The sequence below is a fragment of the Anser anser genome (genome assembly GCF_964211835.1).
Source record: "Anser anser genome assembly, chromosome: 14".
Taxonomy (NCBI): Eukaryota; Metazoa; Chordata; class Aves; order Anseriformes; family Anatidae; genus Anser; species Anser anser.
The window spans coordinates 14,913,107-14,939,009 of NC_139735.1; the positions used below are offsets into that span (position 1 = coordinate 14,913,107).

At 34.2% G+C, this 25,903-nt stretch overlaps 1 protein-coding gene across 1 annotated transcript in view; it reads right to left on the reverse strand.

Moving 5' to 3' along the window:
• Nucleotides 1–25,903, reverse strand: part of DOCK2 (dedicator of cytokinesis 2) — a 186,942-nt gene that overhangs the window by 30,562 nt on the left and 130,477 nt on the right. The window contains exons 30-35 of the mRNA XM_083798208.1: nt 23,672–23,750; nt 15,803–15,903; nt 15,649–15,707; nt 12,951–13,099; nt 4,589–4,674; nt 106–262 (exon numbers count right to left, since the gene is read on the reverse strand). Coding sequence (XP_083654334.1) covers nt 106–262; nt 4,589–4,674; nt 12,951–13,099; nt 15,649–15,707; nt 15,803–15,903; nt 23,672–23,750 — 631 coding nt within the window. The remainder of the gene's footprint in view (nt 1–105; nt 263–4,588; nt 4,675–12,950; nt 13,100–15,648; nt 15,708–15,802; nt 15,904–23,671; nt 23,751–25,903) is intronic.

Sequence of the window (25,903 nt, forward strand, 5' to 3'; positions counted from 1 at the left end):
ATTATTTGAGCACGGTAGACCAGTCCCTTCTCCAGGAAGATTTACTTTCATCTTTGGTGACTGGATTATGAAATTCTCATACAAGAATTACAAGAGAGAACATACCAGCAAGTTTACAGTGCAGCTCATGCGATTGTCCTTGCTTTCATCGTTCATTACAGTTCGGTAATCCAGCAGCTTCTCCAGGAGACCTTTAACTAGGTTGACAAAGCTTTCAACCAAGTTAAAAATGCCAGGATACTGACTTGCACACTCTGTAAGACTGCAAACACGAACAAAATGATTTTAGAATACTGTCAAATCAGCAGTCCATCAGCTGAAACTATGTTTGGACCTGAAGGCAAACATAGTATTAGAGCTGCAGCAACTGCAGACTGCATTGTAAATTCCCTTTGTGGGCTGATAATTTAGGCATCCAGAGACATACGAGATGATATATATGTATTCATTTTTCCTGTCCAACAATCACTGCAAATTCAAGGCAATACCCACAATTCCAGAATCAAGTAACATTGCACCTGTGGTATTAACATGAATTCAGTTCTCTTCAGTGCCATGCTATGGAAATAAACATTAGACTTCACTTTCCTTGGTTAACATGCACATTAAAATACAATCATTTTTTCCTTCTCTTGGTATGGTTATGTGTCAGTAGAAAGTTTGAATCAACAAAATTTAAGTCTAAAAAGACATTCACTAGCAAGACCTCATCAAAGCAAATTGCCCTTTAGAAATAAGCAAAAGCAATCAATCTTTCTGTGGGTTCAAAAATGCAGTTAGTCACCTTTCGATAAAAAATACAGGAAAGTCAGTTTTATACAATATCAGCAGATTCCTACTTATATTAACAAAATATTAGCATATGCTGTTCCTATAAAGTACTGGACTGATTTAAGAGTATATATAATTACAAGTGTAGCTGTTGACCTATATGTGTGTGTGTATATATTTTATGTATGTGTATATGTATTTATATATGCACAAAAGTAATTACTTGTATATCAGGCAAATACAATTAATAACATCAAAATCACCATGCAGCTTGTAGAAAAATGGTAGGAACAAGATAGCAATTGCAAAACCCACCCTGAAACTATTCTGTGTGCTGTTTCAAGGGTATACTATCCATAATTCCTGGCCTCTTAGTTTTTTTCATAATTTGTATGCAAATTCACTTAATAATTTATGATTAATTTTTAAAGAAATACTCTGTTAGTTTTTAACTTTCATTATAAAGTTTTTAGTTTTAATTAATCACAAAAATAAGTTTCTACTCCTCAGAATCATATTAGATTTCTTCAGAAACTACATATTCATAATACCTTTGACTGCAAAGAAACCCTCCAAGCTTGGGCCTAGACTGGGGTCTCAGCAAAGTACCCAGTCTCAAAGTTCTCACTCAGAATAAAAACACAACTAATGGTTATTCCTTTCCAAAGGAAAGGTCCAAAGGTTGAAAATATAGTTATTTTCCCAAAACAGAGTGTGTGTACATGTGCCTGAAAGAACATTTATATTGTACAAGATGTGAAAGACAAAGGCTAACAGCCTGAAGCAATAACTGAAATAATTAAATTACTGAAACATGGCTTTTGATATTAAACATACAGCAAAATTAACTGTGTTTAACTGGATGTTAAATATTAAAGGATCTGAAGACCTGACAACCAATAAAATAGGCTGGAGTGTGTTAAATGATATTTGTGGAAAAGAAATTAAGAAGGCCTCAGATTTATAGAGAAGACTGGAATACTACACAGAATGAATTATTTTATATATGTACGTATCAGAAATGGGACAAAATGCTAACAAGGGCAAGTACAGTCACCTACATTAGTAACTAAAACAAGTCAGGATTCATTATCTGAGCCCGAGGAGAAGAGGTTCAGCACAACTTGCATTCATATAGCTTGATTCTCCTCCATTTCCTGCAATGGGTTAGCCTTGTCTACTCTGCTAATTAACAACACCTTCTCATCTGTTCCATATTATGCCAGCTCTTCCATGCTGTTGTCTGAGACAGCATTCATTAGCAGAGGACATAATTCTGTCATTATGCATGCTAGAATTTAGAACTATGTACAACAGCAAGGATTGTTGTTTAGATTTCTGCTGACCCTGTTTAATTTAATAGGCATTGGCAAGTTCGCAGCAACCAACTAGTGTGGGTAAGTGCTGGTTGCACAGGTAAGCACCAGAATATAGCTATTGGCTCACCAAAATATCTGCATTTAGGTTACAACTGGAACTGTGCACAGTTACAGGAAATTAGTTGATGAAAATAAGACCAAAGGAAAAAATCTGGAGCACAATTTAACTAGGTCTCTATTCAGTTGGGACAGGCAGATGGGGACAGAGGGCTGAAGAAAGTGTGAAGGAAGGAAAATTAAAATAACTGGAGATAACAGGGTCCTACCGCAGACAGGTCACCAGCCTCTGTTTCAACTATCCCTCTACATACATCATTAGAGAACTTCAAGGATGAAACAAAAAATCTGAAGATAGTATGAAGTGGCATCTTTAGAGTTGGAAATCTTTAAGTGTCTTGATGTATTGTAGAGTGAGAGTACAGTGAAAAAAAATGCCAGAAAAATTGTTAAAAGTTAAGTCAAAGGGAAAGAAAGGTACCCTGGAAAACCAGGAAGATCAAATATTATGTAGTATATCTGATGAGACTAATCAACTGCATTGCTGCAAGATGAGGTTTATCTAGATAGGTACCAGTTCTCTAGAAAAATAATTGAAAGCAAGAGTAAACTGAAAAGATTGCAAACGAAGTTACACAGCTCAGAAAAAGGATCTAATTGTCAAATGTGTCTTATACATGAGACATGAAGGAATATTTTTCTCTTAGCATTTCTAACATCTCAGTTTGAATACCTTCTCCAGCTTTAAGGTAGTGTAGTATTTCAAAACTGCTGTAAAGATTGTAGGAATGTGCAGAAAACATGGCATATGATAAATTAAAATATTGGGGCTGTTAACCCTAAAGAGAAGAGGAAACTTGACAGCAACCTTCCATTCTTTTAAAATCTTCTATGAAGAAAAACAGAATAAATGATTCATTCTGTGGGTAAAACAAGAAATAACTGGTTTAAACTGAGGCAAGGAAGATTTAGTATAGATGTTAGGAAGAAAACTTACTAGCAGCAAGGAAACGTAAGCACTGCAATAAATGCCCACTGTGTCTACTGAATCCCCAGTGTTAGAGATGATGAATTGTACTGACAGTTTAGGCAGGCAGCATAGTTCAGCCTTTGTGGCAGTGCAACTGAGAAAACTATCTACTTTCAGGCCTCTTCTAGGTCATACCAAGAGCTAGTCTGTACATCTCCTAAGACTGGCAGCCAAACAGTAAACATTCAAAAATGAAACAACTGTTTATTGCTCTCAGTTTACATAGTCATTGCATAATAGGAAGTGAAAATGACATTTTTAAAACTTCATCTTTCCCTGCTAATATATAAGTTTCAATGAAGTTTTCTGTAGCTTAAAAAGTGTTAGTACTGCTTTCAAGCCTGCCTCTCTATACTTTACCTGTCTCATCATAGGAGGGAAGCTAAACTAACAAGTATTTAAATGGTGTTTGACTCAAATGATGTTTGATTTAAATGGGGATTCTAATTAGAATACAATTAAATATGATTTACATAGCATTTACACATTAATTGCTCATATAATAGAGTATTCTTTACATGATCATGTTTTCCTTAAAAACAGATTTTTTCTATTGTGGCATACACAGGAATTTCATGCTTCACATGAACTGGGATGCAGTTTGCAAAGACTGCTACACCCCCACACAAAAATACAATACATACAAAGTAGCAGGCTGTGAGAGAGCATCAAAACCACACAGTCAATGCTACAAAGCCTATGTCTAGTTTCTGATATAGCAAAAGTGCTATAGCTTTTTTAAACTTAATAACTAGTTAGATCATTGGTACTTGAAAAAGTGTGTGAAGAGTTACATTTTTCTCACTGCTACAGTCTGTGAGTCACAAAGCCAGGAACAAAGTCTCAGAGGTAGGCACAAAGGTACCACCACTGTCCAGCAGATTGCACATGCCTCTGCCTCTAATGAAGACACAGCTACAATGTGTGAGAATAAAAACGTAGAGGGCCAAGACGATGAGGAGGTGCTATATCAGCTTTTAGAACTTCTTCAAAACATTTTTATTAAATCATATCCCTTTACAATATCTAGACATTGAGAAAGGAAGACAGGCTGTTCAAAATGCTCTTTTCTTATTAGTATAACATAAAAACAAAGAAGGCTACAATCAAAAATGAGGAAAGTAAAAAGTTTGTATTATCTTTGCTTTGAAGTTGGGTAGAGAAAATAAAGTTAAGTATAATTTCTTCATAACGTAGGTGGAACACAAAATACTGAAAAACAATTATGCAAACAGTTTCAATGGGCAAAACTACATTTCAAACCAGGTTTACTGAAACAGTATGCTATTTCTAGTCCCTTGATGAAAAAACTTCTTAGATTTGACTTCATTATAAAGAAATTCGCCAATTTGAGAAAAAGGAACAATACGATAACACATCCTGAAGACATTCGCTGTCATCCACTACTTACATTGACTCAAACAACTGCATGTAGTGTTCATCTCCACGTCCTCCTTCCACCTCATGGTCCAACTTCAAAATGATTTCATTTTCAAACTAAGAAAGAAAAAAAAAAAAATCAAAACTGAGCAAGTATCTGGAGATGAAACATATTGCAAAATGGTATCAGAAGAATATATTTGTGTAGCTATATCAAATATTTGGAAACTAATGCTAACTCTCAAAACTGTTGTTACAAGTATGTATTCAAGTTGTCAGTGCTGATGGCTTGGCACCTCTTCAGTGCCATTAACTCCAGCAAAATCTCTGGAGAATTTCTAGGTCAGCAATACTCTGTTACCTCTTAAATAAACAGAAGTACATGTCAGATTATATTTCAACCCAGCACTTTGCAGGATCACACTTGAATTACATAAAGACTTGAAAATGTCATTGTGTCATTGCAATATGAATATAAAATTAATATTTGTCACTTCAAAGCACTTGTGGTATGTTACACACAGGAAATTGCCTTATCATTTTGAAAGGGTTAATCCAATCGAACATGTTCAGAAGATATTTGTAATTAGTTTTTCAGGCCTTTACCATATTTTATGCAGACTGCATTCAAGTCCAGGTAATGAAAACCATGGAAACTACAATAAATTCATATAGTTTGTGTGTTTGTTTTTTTGCCTCTCCAAGTACATTACTAAAACATTAGGATGTACATGCTCAAAAATGTTATTGAAAAGTTATTTATGTATCATACTTGCAACAGAGATACAAAAGATGATTTATTTATTTATTTATTATATATAAAATGAAAAATACCAAGGTATTTTTTGTTTATTTATTTAAAGTAATTGATGTCAATTGTCAATGTACTGGGAGATGGTTTCAAGAAAAATATACCCCCATTAATACACTCTGGTGTAGACCTGTGCATTTTGGACCAAATTACTGGGTGTATTGGCCTACTGGTGTCCTTCAGAAATGATCTAAAACAATTCAGAAAAACATGAAGTGCTCCAAAGAACTGGTTTTAAAATAACATGTTAACTGTGGAAAACAGAAGACTAATTAAAAGTGATGTAATATAGAAATACTACATGGCAGAAGATAATTTAGTTCAATAAGCTTAGCAGAAAGGAATACTAACATGAAAGTGTTGCAGGCTTTAAGTCGTTTAAAATAATGATAATAAAAAACACTAAAAGGCAGTCAGTCCATTTGCATAATTTCTCCCAAGCTTCAAATATTGTCCTGTAAAGAAACTGATATATTTTTGCACCTGCAGGCTGGAAACCCAGCACAAATAATAAGTACATCACCAAAGGAAATCCCCTTCAAGGCAGAACCAATTCTATTAACCAAACTCCAACTGGCTCTAACTACAAAGGGAATACTTTTTATACTCTCTTGTTACCTAAGTTGGTTTGACCTTGTTCTGTGCTTAGCCTTCACTGAATACCTTCATTGCTTCTAAGCCACTTTTCTGACTTTTCTTTGACTCTTCATTCTTTGACATCTTTTTGGCTTGTTATATTAAAGCCTGAGAATTTATAAAAGCATTCCAAGATTCATCACCTTGATTCATAGGCTGTACTTTCAGCACTGCTGAAAGTCTGCATATACCAATTCACTACACTGCCATTTCATTTGGGTATGCCCTCTGAAAGGAAGTGCAATAGATGAATCTCAAAGTCTTCCTGCAGCTAAGTCATTCCTTGTTCTTAGCCAACTAATTGTATGTTCGGGTATATGAGAAATCAACTTGATATAGATTTGTAAAGAAATTGCACAATTAGAGAATTACAAATTTATAATGTCTTTGAAACACTCCTAAAAACTTTTCTGATGTGGCTTTGATTGTCCTCTTGACACAGTCACCACGTCTCATTCCACGTCCCATATTTTAACTAAAATTTTTGAATATCATATGAATAGATTACTTAGATCTGGCAAATATATTAATTTTTTGTTTCTAATTTTTTTTGTAGGTATTGTACATTTTGCATTGTTAAATACAAAATGTGTTAAGGCAGCAGAAAGGAAGACTGCTCATTTATGTTGTCTGTTCTATTGCCCTATGAGTCACCTAGAGATAAAAAAAACAAAGACAGCTAGTGCTCTGAGAGTAAGCACACAAGCTCAGATGCGAAATTTCTTCTAAAGATGTAGCACAGGAAAGACAAGAGTGAGGGAAGGATGCAGAAGAGCACAGATTAGAAGACATTTGAGAGAAGCCATGAGCTCATTTGAAGCAGAAAGCACATCTAAAAAAGACATCTCTGGGTACTAAAGAAATTTTTGCGTTCTAGTAAAATTTAGCCTCAGATATAAGAAGCCTTTGGTGTCCTTTCACATAGCATTTTCAAGAAAAATGGGAAAGATCTACCACAAAGTTCTAGACAAGACATTAACCCATCAAGAGGCACAGAAAAACAAACAGACAAACAAAAAATTACAAAATTAGAGCTATATTGAAATCAATCTCTGTAGCTCTATGTAGATAAAGTGATAAAAAAGCATTGTGTCAGAGAATTCACTACTGTGCTGACACAGAAAATTATTCAAGAACAAGATTTTGGGCATATAAATAATTCTGTTTTGTCCCGGTATTTCAGTGTAATTGAGAGCTTTGACAGATGAGGATCCAGATCATCCCTTAAGAGAACTGCGACCTTTCATGGTAGAGAGAAATCCTATAGTGTTTTACATGTGATGCTATCAGATGACAACAATGCTAAATATTTTTCCTCACTTAAATATATCATAATCAAAACATTCAGTTCTTGCCAAAGTAGCTAAGCCCAAGGCTTAGCAATCATGATGGCCAAGTATTCTCATTTTTTTCTCCATAATATTATGTATCCTTCATTTTTGTCCTGAGATTCGGTTGAATGGGACCAGCTAATAGCAAAGATCATTTATTCCAGAAAATAATCCAATCAAGTGATTTTGCCCTTAAAATCCAGATGTAAGCAAATGTTAAAATAACACTTTAAAAAAGAAAGAGATTTATAAGCTACATAATATGTAAAAATCTCTACTGGAACATCCTTAGAACTGCCCCTGAGGGCAACATAAGAAAATGCACTCTATTCACATTTATTTTTAAACTAATGAAAAAATATTACATACTCACTATGTATTTACTGTAAAAATTTCTCAGGTTTCCCCTCCTCACAGCAATGAATATAATCCCATACTGAGACAGTAGAACTAGCAGGATTACTGAACCTGTATTCATCAAAATGACAGCAAGAAGCCATGCATCCAGCCTGAGATCTGCTGGGTCATCCTGATTCTGTAAACTGCTGTGGGGACAGAAGACTGGTTGTTGCTTCTCTCAAGGAGCTTTGAAAGAATGTCTTGAGTGGCCTGACTTCTACATTCATCACACAAAAAGCAAAAAATGAAGAGCAGAAAATTAGGCTACACTCCTTTTTCGCTAAGGGGAGTGTGGGGGAAGTAGCAATTTCAACCACTACATATTTATCAGACCAAAGAAAACCAACAAAGTCACAGCTGTAAACATGTGAATCCAAAATTGTGCATACAGTACCTAATGCAGCACCTGATAGACGTGCTTTAAATAGAAATATTTGAACACTTCACAAGGAGTTGATGTGATACACAAGAACTTGGATACATGCTGTGTAGTACATGCTATACAATGCCACTGACAGACAACTTTGCCAACTCAGCACCACATGTAGCATATTTTGAGATGACTGAGTACAAAAGTAATGTTCATGAAAATATGAATATCATCATCATTTAAAATGCACTGTTTTATGAAATTGTTAAAATAGTGTGGAAGTCTGAATGAAGGAAGTAGAGGAAGGGGAAAACGGAGAATATATGTGTATTTTTTATCAGTGAGATGCTTACATACAAAAAAGGTCATTGCTGAATGTGAATTTATGCAAACATGCATACTACACATACGAGAAATGTTAATAGCAGTATAGGACTAACTCCAGTAGAACTGAGCACCACATAGCCATCCAATATTTCAACAAAAGTTGGCAGCAAATATTTAATCTCTGTGGCATACTGAAAAGGAGACAATGCTTCCCAAAATAGTTAATGACTTCAGATCTCAGAGACTTAAGAATTACTTATCATAAGTTTTTCAGAGAAAATTGAAAATTGTTTACTGGAAACAGCAGTATCATATTCTGATTTTCTGATTTAATCTGATTTAAGTAGAAAAGGATTACTACATTAGTACTCTTTCTGCATTTATTTTCAAATAGGTGTATCAAATAAGAGGGAATCTTATTTATTCTTGAGAGGCCATAAAGAATTCTGGTTTGCTAGGAGAACTAGTATGCTATGATCCAGAACAATTCTTTGTTCTCTCTGTTATTTGGAGGTTTTGCTACTCTAATAGTAGCTCTTTTCTGTAATTAGAAACCAAATTAAAGATTGCCGGAGGAACAGTACATACCATACCAATACTAGAGAATAAAGAGCTATCATTGAAATATAGCAGAGGTATAGAAAAACAGCACAGAAAGAAAATTACTTTGGCTGGTCCAGGCTGAAAAAGTAGTTTAAAGGGCTCAAAATTCATTTGTATGTATTAGTGCCTATTTGTCTATTAGTATGGGTAATGTAGATACACAGCAGTTTGAGGACAAGGCAGTATTAACACAAAACATCCAATCCCGTCATTTTGTAGAGCTCAAGTCTGTGGACTTACTGCGGTAATACAGAAACCTGTAAATACAGTGCAAGCCAAGCACTGGTTAAAAATTATCCACCTTTAAATCTTTCCTAGTACTTATTCAGCAGGCAGGGTATTGATGACTGCTCTAAGAGGCAATAATTTCACAGATTCGGGACCTGAACAAAAACCTCTTTCTAAGCATCTTTCCTGCAGTTTCTCAACAAGCTGGGGTAAAGGAGAAAAAAAAAAAAAAGAAAAAAAGAAAAAAAAAAGAAAAAAAAGAAAAGCAAGCTTGTTTCTTGAACCAAAATAAATAAAAAAGCTAACAGAAATATAGCAGAAAATTTTAATGAACCTGTGCCATAATTCAGCCCTGGTAGGGATATTTCTCTTCTAACTTAAGTAGTGTGCCTAATTGTAATTGGCATTAACTACATTAACTATGCTTTAAAACCACCTGCTTATCTACCTAGTAGACCAAAGAAATTCCTGCAGCTTTGAACACACTTCAAAGACAACTACACAACACCTCTATTTTTTCTACATGGATCTGTGTGAAGCACCAAGCCATCTAAACTTGGTTTCTGATAGTGGAATGATCTCACATCCCTCTGAAATCCTTGGATGTAATAAAATATCAAGAAATGAGAATAAGAAATATGGGTATTTAAAGCAATTATAAAGCACGCGTCAGAGAAGCTTGTTGAAAACACATTCACTAATTTACTAACATTTCACAGATGTTATCTCAGAAAATTACATGATTTCAACATGGCATATTACTAAGAATAAACACTTATCCACTAAACCTATCAAAAAATACTTAAGCCCAAGTACACATCATTGGTCAACATTATTTGCTCTTTTCAACCAAGGTCAGGAAGGAAAGTAATTACAGAATACTTCCCCAGATGGCTTCAGCAACTGGTAGAAACCAAGGAAGATATTAAAGTGAAAATACCAAACACAAACAGAATGATTTATTTGAACAGAAATATAAACACAGATGAATAAATCTTTCCTAAGCCAAGTTAAAATCCTTAACATAACTTGAATCCACATTTATTTCAATGATAATTTCATTTACTCTGAAAAGAGCTAGTCTCCCCCCACACTTTTTTTTTTTTTTTTTTGAAGTAAGCTGTTTTTAGCTTCTAGCCTCAAATTATCAGTTAGAGAGAATAGAAGTAGTTTGCTTGATGATGTGCCTTGCTTTGGGACGTCTTGACGAGATGTACAACCTGATCTATCAAGGAAAGATGGGTAAAAATAATTTGGAGGATGGAATTCTTCTAACATCATGTGCCCAACCAATAAGCAACTAGCTTCCCTTTGTACATAAAGGAGATGATATATCTGAAGGACTAATTCTATCCACTGACACCTAATGCAAGTTGAATAAATCACCATTCTAAGACTCCTAGCCCTCTGATCTAATGACAGACAGAGCCTGGATGCCTACAATTAGATATTAATTTCTCCTGCCCTACATCTTTAAAAGTAAAATTACAAACTTAAATAATATATTAAATAAATTTGGGTGAACAGAAGTTACGAAACAAAGGATTGAGAAGAAAATGCCTTGGCATGCCATACGTCTACATATATGCTTAATTTAATGAAAGAGAGAGAGAGAGAGAAACAGAGAGAGAGAGAGAGAGAGGAAGAGAGAGAAGGAGGGAGAGAGAGAGAGAGTAGTATGCCGTTCTTGAGATAACCAGATGCGGAATTTTGCTTTCTCTGGGATTAGTTATTTTCTGGCATTAGTGAAAATAAACGAAACTACTGATAAGTTTAAATAACTATATCTTTACCTCATTTGTTGTGAACTTTTTGAAAAGAGTCTTATTAATAAACACACATACACTGAATACATAAAGCAGGACACAGCCTCTTGAGCTAGTACCAACCTAACACATACACACAGAAAGGAGTGCTGCCACACACATCTCAGCACAGTACTACAACTAATGAAATCAATCTTTTGGGGAAAATTTATTAAATGATGTGGCAGACAGCAGACAAGCTCTAGTTCCACTGCCAGTATAGACTACAAGTAAAGGTGTCTCTGCGTTTTTTTCCTCCTCTCTCTCATCAGAAAAAAAAGTTCAACTCAATTATGTTTTAACTGAAGGCAATGTTGAACTGAAACTTCATCATACAGAAGAAATTTTAGAGAAATTGATCTTAATTACCTCATCCATATAGTGGAGAGGATAAATACCACAATTTTGACCAACTAAATCTGAAACGGATTATAATCCAATGACACTCCACAGTTAAATTATGAAATCATTTTAGTGTCATCTGATAAAACTATTCTTACACTAATAAAATGAATGTTCCTGTTCCTCAGCACTGAAGAATTATCACTTGAAACTTATTTATATTAGCATTAGGAGTGATTTAAGTATCTAGCATCTGCCAGGCTCTTAAACTATTGTTCTTGCTAATCAGTTTGACTGATAAGTTTCCACGATTTTTGGTCTGTACAGATTGTAATTTTCTGTACATCCCTCCCAAGAGATGAAGTATAAGGCAAGAAGCAGGAAAATATTTTTGAGAAGTCAAATACAAAACTATTAGGACATGTATGGAACAGATGCAGAAATGCAAACTGGTTTTTAATCTTGGCCCTGAATCAAAAGCTTTGCACTCTGGAATACAGACCAAAACGCAATTCCATCTGCTGGTTTGTTCCACACTTAACTGACACAGAAATGCCCCGCATGATTTAGAGTATTAAACATTAGCTGGGTATAAGTGACATATTTATATCTACTTTCCTACAAATGTCCAAAATTATGACTTCCTGTTTGTCACTTACTGTTACAGGGATTGTTCTGAATTCATTATTTGTGCAACTACAGAGCCTGAAGCTCCAAGTTAAAATTTACTGTGAAAGGCAGTGTGCAAACTGAGAAAAAAAGAAATCCATGCCCAAAGAGTCTGCAGAGAATGGAAAAGTCAGCTAGGAGAGAAACTGACAGATGCTAACTGTCCAAATTCACATATTAAGCAGTGGAAAGAGATCTAGACCACACTCCCAAGTGCCCTATTCCACCATCCTATTTCTTTTCTGTCAAAAATATGCAATATTTGTGATTTTAAAATACTTTTTTTTTTTTTCTAAAATTCCTGTAGAAAACATTTTTGGAATGTCAGTTCTTCAAAGGGGTTATTTTTCACGAAGTACATATTTTAAAAAGTTTATTTGAAAATCCAATAATATGCAATTCATTTAAAACTACTCACTGTAACTTCTGTCAGACACTCCTTATTAAAAATTTAAAATTTTGTTGTGTAAAGATCTATGTTACGAACAGGAATCACGAAAAATTTAAATGAGAAGGGACCCCTGGAAATCATTTAATTCTACCTATTATTTAACTGAGGACTGACTTCAATGTAATGTCTTGCCACTCAAGACGTTGTTCAGTAAAATTTTGAAATTTCTGATGAAGATTCTCTAAACTCTCTGGGCTCTTGTCCAGTGCATTATTGCTGTCATTATGAAAGACATTTTTCTCAATTCTAACTAATCCATTTTGGAAAGCCTAAACTGGCTTGTGCAAGAGCTCTGCCTTTTGTTCTCAATATTTTGAATTTTACTTTCTCTAAACAGAGAAACCCACACAATAAATATTTGCCAGATTTAAACTGGCTACATGACATTTTAAAAAAAAATTCATATTATATTTGTAATTACCTTTTTGAATTCTCCTGTCCTTTGATATTCACACAGCATCATGTCAAAGAAAATTGGGATCGTGGCTTTTCGTAGTTCAACCTCTGGAATAAGTGTCATTTCCAGGATGGGTCCAACCATCCCCGGAATAAAGCAGATTTTATTCTGGCCTAAAATAGAATGACACATTAGATATTTGAGAGGAGAGGAAAAAAATGTTTACGAAAAAAACATTTAAGGGCATGCAATCATTTAAAGCAGTTTTTTTAACTGCCTATGGTAATAACAGCCTTAGAGCTTCATCTCTACCCCTTTTCAAAAGCTAAAAAAAGTTAATAAATATACTCTCATTCCAAGATGCCAGAATTCAATGCCAGAAATATAAACATATACCAGCTGAGTTGAGATTTTGTATGAACATTTTGGTTTTTCACCGGGAAACATCCTCTTTTAAATTCTTTGAGTGAAAAGAAAAAAAAATCTAGGAATCCTTCAAATTCTCTCAGCTAGAGAGCTTCAAATGGGATGCCACATAGTGTTAAAAAAAAAAAAAAAGACATGGGGATTAGACCACCATCAAAATCCAATGACCTGTCTCAGAATGTGTGCCTGAAGCTTATAAGGAAATTAAAATATTCTCACAAACAGATATGACTGGAGTTATTCCATAAATAAAAGTAATCTAATTCTTCCCTCACGTGGGTGCCATAATGTTGTAACTTTAGGCATAACTGAACAATGACGTCAATTGTTTTATGCAACATCATTTTTTCTTCCAGTCACATTGATAAAAACTATTACTAATCCTAGTACAATCAATAATGTCAATAAGACGGAAAATAATCTTATGACAACTTATTCATGTCTAATACTTTACATGAATTTCTGTGGTTTTCAAAAATTACATACACATGTATTATGTAGTTATTCCTTCACCTGTAAAAATATTCTCCAACAAAATCCTCTTATATGAGTAAAAAAAAAAAAGCAGAAATCTTAAGCTAAATGATAGCAATATCCATTGCCTGACCAAGACTCATCTTAAAAACAAGAAAAGACCTTAGCACATGACTGTCTGGACAGGGGGAAAAAAAAAAAATCTTTTGAAAGACTATGCTGCCATCAGCAACTGTTATTTCCTTTTCAGAGATCAAGAGTAACATCTCAAACATCACAATGACTTAAATGGACAAAGGAAGATAATCTGCCTCAAAGAACAAGGCAATTTATAATTTAAAAGGAAACTATAATAGACGTTACAGCATGAGATTCTTCATGCACTTTTCTGTATCAATCTTGCTGTAAACCTCCAGCATGGTTTATACTCAAGACATTGTACTGCTTTTCAGAATGCAGACTCCTTTTTATTAAAGCTATAGAAAAAGCCTGTTTTTTTTTTTTTTTTTAATATCCCCTTGTTTTGAAGTAACATTTCTTTGCAACAAATATGGTATATCAGGCAGACAGGTATGTGTACTGCCCAATACTGTATTTATGAATAAAATAATAAATTATATGGAAAAGGAAAACATACAATGCACTGCCCACATGAATTCCATATGCTGATTTCTTTAGGAAATTAGCTGTATACATGCTCCAACCTGAAGAGCTGCCTATCCATGGTAGCACTGACACTGTTAGACTGGACATTCCATTCTGGTATAAATTTCAGAACAATTTTTTACTCTCTAAAATAGTGTCTTCAAAAGATTTTTTCCTCAATGCATCTTGAATATTTCTTGTTAGCACTGCTGTTCTCGTTCAATCAATAAAAAAATTTATTGCAAGAAAACAGGAAGTTAAATCTCCCCTGCCTGCCTGAGAAAAGATAAGGTTCAAGTTCATCCTAAAAATCAGTCAGAAACAGCATCTTCAACTTCCTACATAATATCTTCAACTGTTGTGTTATTGCCCACTTGGTGGAAATCATAAACTGGATACTTCGTCAGTCTATCCTCTTGTCAAAAGAGAATTTCCTGTTTAATGGAAATCAGAATTATTATTATTATTATTATTTGCCTAAAAACTGAAATGGATGAGCCCTCAGTCAATGTGCATACAGAAAGATTACCAGGTAAAAACCTGGTTCACCTCTACACAGTTATCTGCTTAGTGGGTCCTTAAGATCTATAAATTAAGTAACGCAGATCTTAACATCCTTCATATTCTGCTTATGGTACATCGTTCAGGATAAATCATGCCTTCCCTTTCACCTCCAGCCAACCACTTCAAATCTTGCCTATTCCTTCCCCCTTTGCATCCAGCCAACCACTTTAAATCTTGCCTTGTATTCATGAAGGTGACCCTTTGACAAAATGTAACAAGAGCTCTAATTGCTTGACATTTTAATTTCAAAGAACTTACTGTATATTCAGCAACCAAAAAAGACTTTTGTCATGACTACCTTTAAGATACACACACTTAAGATGAATCAGGAGCAACCTACTCTGGGAAAATTTATCTGGTTCTCAATTTCAGCAAAATAAAGTTCAGCCATCTTTGAAGTTTGAGAGAAGTTTGGGAGTTCTTGTGGTAATAAATAATAGACGATACTCAGACAGTATCTCGTGTCAGTACCAAGCTTAGTCACAAGAGTGAAAACATCTTACAGTGTCAAATTCCACAAATATTTACAAAAGCATTTCACATCAGATATTTTTCAGCAAAACATGCAATATGCTATGCATTCGGTTGTAATTAAGTTCATTTGCCTACTCACCAAGTTTGTACCACATATCACGGATAGCAAAGCCAATTAAACGTCTCATATCTCCGTACCTAGAAAGAAAAAAGTAAAATATCTTTACCCTAATCTTTATCATCATTTTATTAAAAAATTAAAGACATATGATGAAGTACATATTTTTGCTTACTTGTTCTGGATTTTGTTGTATTTTGCATGAGAAAAGTTTTCTAGTTGTAGTGAATCTTGGGTAATAAAAGCCACAGCCAAATGAAAATAGTTGTTCCACAGCTGTAAATTAAATATAAGGAAATTATAATGGTTTTGAGCAAAGCCAAGCAATACTAAACTACGCATAATACTGAATAATTTATGAAACCAAATGATGCAAACAATTTGAGATTTTTATATTATGCAAAGTTGTACATCATTAGTATTATGCAATTAGCAGAAATGCAAGAAAGTTGAATTTTAATAACCACTACTACACATTTGCTCTTGATAGTACAGCAGCTGAATAAATATTGCTAAAATACATTTATATGAGATTCATTAGCTAACAACATTAAACCATGAACCACAGCAGAAGTGGAATACATTACAAGCAAGTGAATCTTAACAACTTGGACCTAAAGGCACCTAATGTAATTACACTTTGTTTGACACCTACTTCAGAAAGTATCTACTTTCTTCTCTGTGAGTTCTAATTCAACAATAATATGTGTGAAATTCCAGTATATTTTGTTAAGAGCTGTGTACACGAAACAAGGACAAAATACTGCCCTGAATAACTACTGTTAGTACTGAGTCATGTACTGAGAAAGTAAGCCTTATATTTCCACTGCGGAGCCTTTCATTTCTGAAGGCAGATTACTTGTTCTCCAGGCAATCAAAATGAAATACTTCTCTCATATGCTAGAGATGGGAGGAAAAAAAGAAACCGCAGTAGGAAACACAAATTCAAGGAAGTAAATAATACTTTAAGAAGCTTCTAAATAGTCAACGATAGTTTTAGATACTTCATCTAAATACTTCATTTACATAGATGTAAAAAGATATTTACATCTAAAAATATGTGTAATAGGTATTAGTGAGAAAGTAGAAAGAAAACAGTAAATGCAATCAAGCAATTTGAAGGATGGAAAAAAAACAAAACATAACTACAGAGCTTTTAACCGATTTTACATGGTGAGATACAATCCTATGTTGGGAATCCACATTAAATACTCTAGGAATCTAATGTTTCATCAAAAACTTATGTGACCTTTATCCTTTATTGCCTGGAAAAACCCCTGTGCACAAGTAACCATATAAAGTAGATACCAACACACAAAACCACAGATCTTTCCTAAAATAAATGAAACTTGAAAATATCCTCCCTGTAACATCAAAAAGATCATGTGTTACATTTATTCCTTGGAAGCCCACCTAAAGCTCTACTTAACAGACTTGTTTATCCAAAAGTCTTTAGGGAAGCTGTTTCTGTCTGTACGTATTTGCAGTTCAGGAGAGTTGGTATAGATGAGCAGATTCAAATGGCATTTGATTGGAGACATTTATACAATTCAAAGATGGTCTGAATTCATCCAAACCAATCAAAGCCTTATTAAAAATTACATTTGAATATTAGCACTAGGTAAAGCTGTAGATTTTTGTCTGTTAATAAAAACATTTACATTATGTTCACATCTAATGTTTGACAGTACACTAATAGTATATGCTAATTCAGAACATTTTCCCCAGGAAAAATGTTATTTATGCTCTCAAAAGCCTCTATATCCCCTTATCAAAGGTTATTAAAGACTAATTTGATCAATTTAGAGTCTGTCAGCTGTATTTATCAATATATAGAGAATACAGTTTGCATGTGTTAATTACACCTGTAAAATGAACATTTCTCCAATCACTCCTGTTTATGGCGAGAAAAATGATGCCTTATCACTGTATTTATTCACATAATAATTCCAAGTTCAATGCTACCTTGGTTAGAAACACACCCTAAAGACACAATATCCTTACTTATAAAACACATTTAATTTCTTCCACAGAATACTCTGATGACTGAAAAAAATGCAGTGTTCTGAATTACAACAGTATAACTTGCAAACTTTTAAAACCAAAACTAACACGAAAACCCAGCGGGGCAAAGTAATCTCTGATTAATAAAAAGTGGCACATATGGACAGATGAAAAATGCAAAATGTTTATCTATGATACAAGTTTTGATTTCTCTTAAGCCCACAATAACATTCCAAGATGTTTTGCATTTGAATATCAAGTTATCTAGCATGTGGTGGGGCTGAAGTAAAGTAGGACAGTGACACAAAACAAGGATCAGAGCTCTCTTGCTGAGTATGAATGCTCAAACTTTGCTGCTTGTCAACATGAGCTCCAGTGATGAGCTGTTGGCCTGGGGACAGAGCCCTCGGAGACCAAGCTAGAGCTAAGAAGTGACCCTTTCCTATAATTAGTCAGCAGTTACTCACTACAATTCATACTGAGATGCACCGTCTGACTGGGACAGTATAGAACAATGTGGCTATCTCACCACAAAGGGGACCAGAACGTGGCCTTTGAGATAAAAAACTCTGTCAGATGAGTGGGTCAACTGACTGTATCCCAGTTGACTGGATGAACTGGTGGTATAAATGTTTCACCCCAAGTTAATTACAAGAGTGAATGTCTCTGACAAGAGATTGAATGTCTCTGAGATAGCCAGACCAGCATGGAGGGAATGCGTATGTGGCTCAGCTCAACATAGAATATAAAAACTAAGCAATTAACAAAATAATTTTGAAAATAGAAGCAGTTTTGAGCTTTCTTCAACCACCTTATTCCTTCCCAGAGATGGGGGACAAGCAGCTTCATGACTGTGAGCATATTATAGAAATTGGTAACAGGAATCACATCGGTATTGTAATTGAACAGTCTATTGCAATTGTTAAATTTTACAAAGTCTAATTTACACTTTTATTGTGTTTTCAGTAAGACTCTGCTAAGTCAGAAACCTCATGTAGTATCAGCTATCTTCATCTAAGTAAATTTGATATTCAATATTACAACCCCCATGTGTGGAGCATCTAAAGGAACCTGGTTACAGAGTATTGGACTCTGACAATGACTTTATTAGCTTTACATAACAAATCAATTTCCTTTGTAGGCTAATTCCCCATCGGCATGCAGCCAATGGCTTTGCATTGAAGAATATTAGTATGCAGTACATTACCAAAGAGTGATTACACAGGTTAAAATGAATATTTACATAAATCATACAATCCTCTAATTCACTGAAATATGCATTCTAAAATAATAAAGCACAGAAAGAATAGATACTTATACTAATTTTATTTATGATTCAGCCTAATTTACAAGTAACTCCTAAAGAAATCATGCCCAATCTTCATGGCACTCCTCTTTGTGGCAGCATGTTTAGTAAATACATAGAAGAAAAGGCAGGTCTGCACAACCAACTTGCCTGGAGTCACATAAAAGAATTTCGAAAGGTCTTTCAAGCATTGGTCTGCTTTCCATATTGTATCTATTATTTCCAAAGAAAATAGACACTTGTTAATAAAACTACCAGCTGTTTTTCATATGTGATTTCTTAGGTGATTTGCAGTTCTCTCTCCCTCTCAAAAATTGTTAAGCATTTTACTTCTTCAGTACCATAATTTCTTTTCACCAAACTGGCCAGACATTTACAAAATCTGACTAAATTTTAAAGTTTCTAAATGCTTATCCACACTTTTAAAAAAGTGCTTCAATGACTGTGTAATAAAAATCAAAACTGCAATACTGAGAGCACATGCAGAAAGTGAAGAGGGAAAAGAGAAAATATAAGCAATTTATAAACTCACAGATAAGACTTCTTATTAACACAAAACACAACAAAGAAATCAAAGACACTGAACACCATTAAAATATACCATCACAGTCTTACGAAGAAAGTCTAAACTTAGACTTGCTTTCCTAATTTACATTTTTTTTTTTTTTTTGAACTTTCCTTGTGTGCCATCAATACATCTCCTTACTATATTCATCCTGAATAAATAGCTTAAACTATTACACTTTCTGTACTTGAAAACCTTCAATGACATGGTTTACCCTTCATTGAATTTATTCTCATTGTAAACACAGAACACATTTGGAAGGAAATCTGACAGGTCACTTAATACAGATTATTTCCAAAGTAAAATCAGCGAAATCCCTTCAGGCAGATGTCTGATGAGTCAATTTTTTTTAGGATCTTTAAGTGAGAAACATTTCACAGACTTGCAGGATAGTCTGATTCAATACTCACAGTCATGGCACCAAGCCTGCCAGATTTCGAGAAGGATTTGGACAATGCTCTCAGACATATGGCTTCATTTTTAGGTAGTCCTGTATCAAGCCAAGAGCTGGACTTGATGATAATTGTTAGGCCCTTCCAACTCAGAATATTCTACGATTCTTTGTGTCTAACTTAAATCCAACAATGTATTTGAAATACAGAGACATGAAGAGGATATAAACTGCTAAATATGGAAGGTTTTTACCTATTCCAGCAACTCCTATTAAACTTCAGATTTGCATGCATTAAGTCTATATTTTCCAGTTTAATTTCAATACTGAATAATGCACATTAATGTATGATGCATGATTCCTACCCTGTTTATACTGTATGCATTTATGAACTTAGAGTACCATGACAACTGCAAGCCTTCTTCCATCTTTGCTTCATGGTCTATTTTCGGTCAAATACAATAGCAATGCACTCTCTTCTCCCCTATAAAATTGTTTGCTCTGCAACTCCCAATTTTCTATTTCAACACAACTGTAAATATTCTGTACCAAATGTCTCTTAGTTATTCCTGTCTTTATTATTCTAGGTTACGTTGATTATTACATTGAACAACACCTGTTGCATGCAATTTCTAAATCTGATTTGTTTTCCAAGAGTGCCTGAAGCAGATCTGAATACATCCAGAATATAAAGCCTGCATGAAACACTCAAAAAACAACACCCCCCCCCCCCCCCCAAAAAAAAAACCCAACAACAACAACAACAACACCACCACCACTTACTTGCCCTGCAGGCATATAAATTCAGACATCATGCAACCTCTTTTAAGTTACTTGTAAGAATCTTTTATAATGATTCATTCTCAAACCAAACAACAGCTCTGGCACCTCCTGGCTGACCGCTGCCAGTGACAGTCACAATATTCAGACCTATTGTAGATAACCAAGCACTGGAATTTTAAAAAGGGCTTTTCGCATAAATGGACTCCATGTACCCAGCTCATTACAGGCTAAGGCAGAAAATTTATGTGGAATGGCACATCACTGCTGTGCTGCGCAGCTCTGGTATTAAAGCCCTAGGGCTTTAAGCTTGTGAACAGTTTTAAAGATTGCAGCCACATCCTTTTACAGGTCCTAAATGACACCTCTTCTTCACTTTCTGCCTGAATCACATTGTGAGTAAAAAAGCAATTCTGCTTTGGAAGCAGGAAAAAGGCCAGGAACCTTTTATCCTCCATTTAACAACCTTCAACAGACTAGCAAAAAATTCTGCATTGCTTTTGATCTAGATGTATCATTTTTTATTTGCTCAATTGCTTCACAGTCTACTTGTTTTGTTTGGCCGGGTTGTCTGCTACGCAGTCATGTAACCACTCTGCCAAGTGAAAAATACTCAGACCTACTTCACTGTGCTTTAAAAGGCTTTCTTTTAATTATTTTTAATTAAGATTTTTCTATAATTGTTAATAACTAGATTCTGTGCATACGAAAACATGATCCTACAAACAGTATAAACCATTTGCTCATTTACAAAGAATTTATTCTTTGTAACATAATTTAACATAATCTTTCAACTTTGCCAGTAGGCAACTCCAGCATTTTCACCACGCTGACATACACTATTGCTATTGTATATATTATATATTGCTCAATATGTATTATAGTATATAATATATATTGTTCTATATAGAGAAATTCCAAACTGGTTAGAAGTTTTGAACCTATCTTTCTGATACCAAGCTTCCATCAACTGCCAATTTTTGTCTACTGATACTTTCGTTGCATTGTAATATTTACAATGCAAGAGTTTGAACTGAATACTAAAAAGTGATATGCTGGCATTTGTTTCTATCTGCAGACTTGTACGATTTTTGGCAATAAATACATTCCCTATGAAATGTATTTTTTATTTTCATTAAAGTAAATACTTCTTTAAAAACCCTAAATTTCTTTTGAATACAGACACCTTAAAGACATCCCAAAGACTTGCTCTCCTATGCAGGAAAGGCATCTCAAAGTTTGACTTGATTTTCTCATCACTATTCTGTATCCAGAAAGCCCATCAATGAGGTAATGGTTAAATAAAAATGAAATTAAGCTTGATTTAGAATTTTCTTTTGCAAAACAGCAGCTAAAACAAAAGCTACTTTATACTAGACTCTTGATACCTTAACAGGTAAAATAAAAATATACACATACCACAACAGCTACACAAAGAAGGACTGCTTGTTTGTTTTTAACTGAAAATACTTAAAAACAACAGTGGAACGCCAAATATTAAATCTAAAAATAGTAACAGCCTTAGAGGGAAACTGTAAAGGAAACTATTTAATAAACAATGGAAGGAACCCATTTACCTGGAATTAATCACTGCTCATGCTTGCTTATGGACAAGTCATTAAACAAATGATATCTTTTTTTGTTGTCATTTGCTCATTTCCTAGTAATTAAAATTTTTCTTGAACTATAGCTCAAGATAAAATTGATGCTCAGAAAACGAAGAAGATCCACTAAAGGATCGCTCAAGTTTCTCAATTCAAATATATATATATTTTAAGTGCTTTTCTGTACTCAAGTCTAGACAGTCTGAGTAGTTGCAAAACTCTTATTTTATCTATGTATGGATTTTTTTTCAAATCATGTAAACATGAAAAACAACAAAAATATTTAGGACATTAAATTTTTGAGCTATGATCTGAATAAGTACAGAAAACAGTGGGTGTCCAAACTTAGATTTTTAATTAAGAAAAGATTAGACAATATATTTTGCATTGTTCTGGCATTTTTAGTCCAATAGCAGCTTTTTTAAAGGTGCATTTAGGGTACTGTTATAAAAGGTCTTCAGAACTTTTATTCATGAAGAAAAAATAAATATCTGCCTGATTTCCACTTTTAAGTCTTTTGTGAAAACTACAATTCTTTAATGGCATTATTCATTTACTATAATGTTGTTTAGGTTACTCAAAGCCTTCAGGTATTTGACAAGTCATGAGTAAAAGCACAAGCATTAATACATTCCCTTGAGCTACAAGGTTCAGTGTTTAACTCCTATGTCCTTGGTTATGTTTGATAACATTCTGGAATGTGCAGAAACACCACAGGAAGCTTATCTTAAATAAAAGTTCCAAGTTTAGACTGTTGCTTTAAAATTTTAAACAGGTATTGAGTGCCTTGGTAAAATTTTTACAGGTACGCAATCTTTACAGTAGCTAGCATGGTTCTGGTGCACATAAGTATAGCTACCAAATACATTTTATTTGTTTTTGTCATGATAAAATGCATGGAAAAGTTCAAAAGAATGACAGTAAGCACACTAACAAAAGCCCATATTTAAATTATTTTTGAAAGAAAAATGCTCAAAAAACAAGCAAGTAAAAAATGAAGAAGAAAAACAAAGAAAGAAATATCAGGGAAGATAAAAATTAAAAATAAATTATAAATGGTAAATAATCTAGGCATCAAACAAATTTAAACTCATTCTACCCTATGTACATATATGTGATACTATAAAGGTTATATGCATTACAAAAAAAAAAAAGAAAAAGAAAAGAAAAGGGGTTGTCTGCTTGCCTATTTTAAGTGAATCACAGTGCAAAAATCCTCACTTTTGTCCCTTATTATGAACAACAGAAGTCAGATTTTCACATCATATCAAAGATAGTCTGATCCCGCAGAACTCAAATCAGTAGTATTTTTGCTATCAACAAAATATCACAAGGGCTCTGACAGACTAGAATACATGTGCTACTTCTGCTCAGCCAAAAACCTTAATACTTACTTGGACTTCAAAATTCATATTCTCCAGAAATTTTTGGTTCATTGTCTCTGCAAATTTGTTGATGGCTCTCAAGAACACCCTGAAGAAAAAAAAGACATAGATCAATAAATATATTCTTTGGAATTCTACTCTAATCTTGTGTGGAATTCCAATTGATGAAAACACTTTTAAGACACTAAAAGAATCCAGGTTCACACATAAATGAACACAACAGGTTTGTTCTGTATGTGACATGTTACTTATGCATCAGCAATTTTGAGCATAGCTGTCAAAAAGTTTATTGATCTTCCCTGAAAAATTCAGACATCTTTTCTTTCCTCTGCTACATAAAACATTATATTCTTGAAAAAACATAGTGTTTTCAGACACAATTTTACCTTCTGTGTGACAGATCAGCTCATTTACAAGATGTTATTGCACCCTCCTCATAGGTTTGACAGCTGAAAGAGTTCCTGCACTCATCAGTTAGGAGCTGCCACTGCATTTCCCCAATTAAAATAAAACTTTTTAGTTTTCTCATTGGTGGCTGGAGATGAAGATGACACCTCTGTCCATCTTCCTCCTCAGGTGGCTTATAAAACCACATTCAAAACTGAGTTAATACACAGTATATTCTCCAAGTGGAAGAGTGTAAATGTGATGCCTCTAGCTTGAAAAGCAGCCTCTACTTGTACTTATTATTAAAGCAGCAAGATTAAATGACATTTGTACAGCAGATTTCTTTGTCTAACTTTCCAGCACAATATATTTGTAAAAAAAAGATCAACTGTATCACTCTAAATTTATAAAGTTTAATAAACAGTTTCATTCAATTTACAAATTGAAAAGCTAATCATCCAATCCCTTCTACTTCAAAGCTAAAATCATTAGTTTTAAGTTGAAATATTTTTGTTGCAAACACTGTGGGGACAAATATACTGCAGCCTGCAAGTCCTGAACACAAGGGAAAAACAATCCTACTCAAGCACAGTCACTGACTATCAACTAGCTATTACCAATCAGGAAAAAGATTTAACAGTTGTAAAAAGCGTGTCCACAAAAACAAAAACACCAAATAACTGTTTAGTGGCATCAGAAAAAAAAAAAAGCAAAAAACAATTAATTTGAATTATTAGCAAATGTTTAAAGAACACAGGGTATCTGTACTTTACTGTCAAAGGAAAGTTGCATCCTTGTGTTGGATACTGTCTGCTGTTCTAGCCTCTCATCAAAAGGATAAAGAAATACCAGAGAGACAGAGAAAGAAGAAAAGCAAACAAACGTGACAAAAATGATTACATGATTGCATTTAATGGACTGTGGCTAATACTCGATTTCTTCAGTCAGGGGACACAATATGACTATGCAGGGTTATGGTAGAACCTATAAAATTTCAAGTACCACAGAAACAACAGAAATCTATTGTTTGCTATTTTTCATGCAAGAAGCGCACAACACTGAACAAAATCATGGTGTATATTCAAAATAAGAAATAAGCTGTGTAAATCATTTCTACAATATGCTGTGAATGCCTGAATTTTATATCAGCAATTAGATGCATCAAAGACAAAAATCAGAGGAGGACTACTAAATGTCATCAGTCACTGGAGACTGGGAGAACATAGCAATCAGTGTTACTTAACTCCCAGCTCTGTTGTTATACTGTTCCTAGGAATCTTTTACAAGCCACTGCCAGAAACAAAATACCAGGTGAAATGGATGTAGGTCTCATCACTAAAAAAAAAAAAAATTTGGAAGGGCTAAATTCAGATTCTTAGATTCTTAATGAGGTAGGCAATGCAAAAGATGAGCTTTCAACAGACTTCTGAAAGGGAGTATTACTTACCTGCTAAGAAGGGTAGTACACTGCTTCATTAAAACAACAACTTGACTGGCTAGATTGAAATCCTTTGTTATAATTATGGTTTTCAATGATTAAAAAACATCTTTGGGAAAACCTAAACCCTTCTCTCCATCCATCCAACATTACTCCTTAACACTGATGTGATCAAGGAAATAAAATAGTTTGTACACAGTGCTGTGTCTTGCTGTTTCCCCTGATTTCTTTCTTATTTCATGTGATCAGACAGACAGCACAGTTTGAACTACTATAGTAACTGTGCCACTGGAAGGTACTGCATTTCTAAGGGTGCTGTGTTTCTCTGCCTCATCATCGCACACTTTTGGATGAATTTGTGTCCAGTGGACTAGGAAACAGTTTGATCTAATCCTCACTAGCACTAGTTCAGCTAA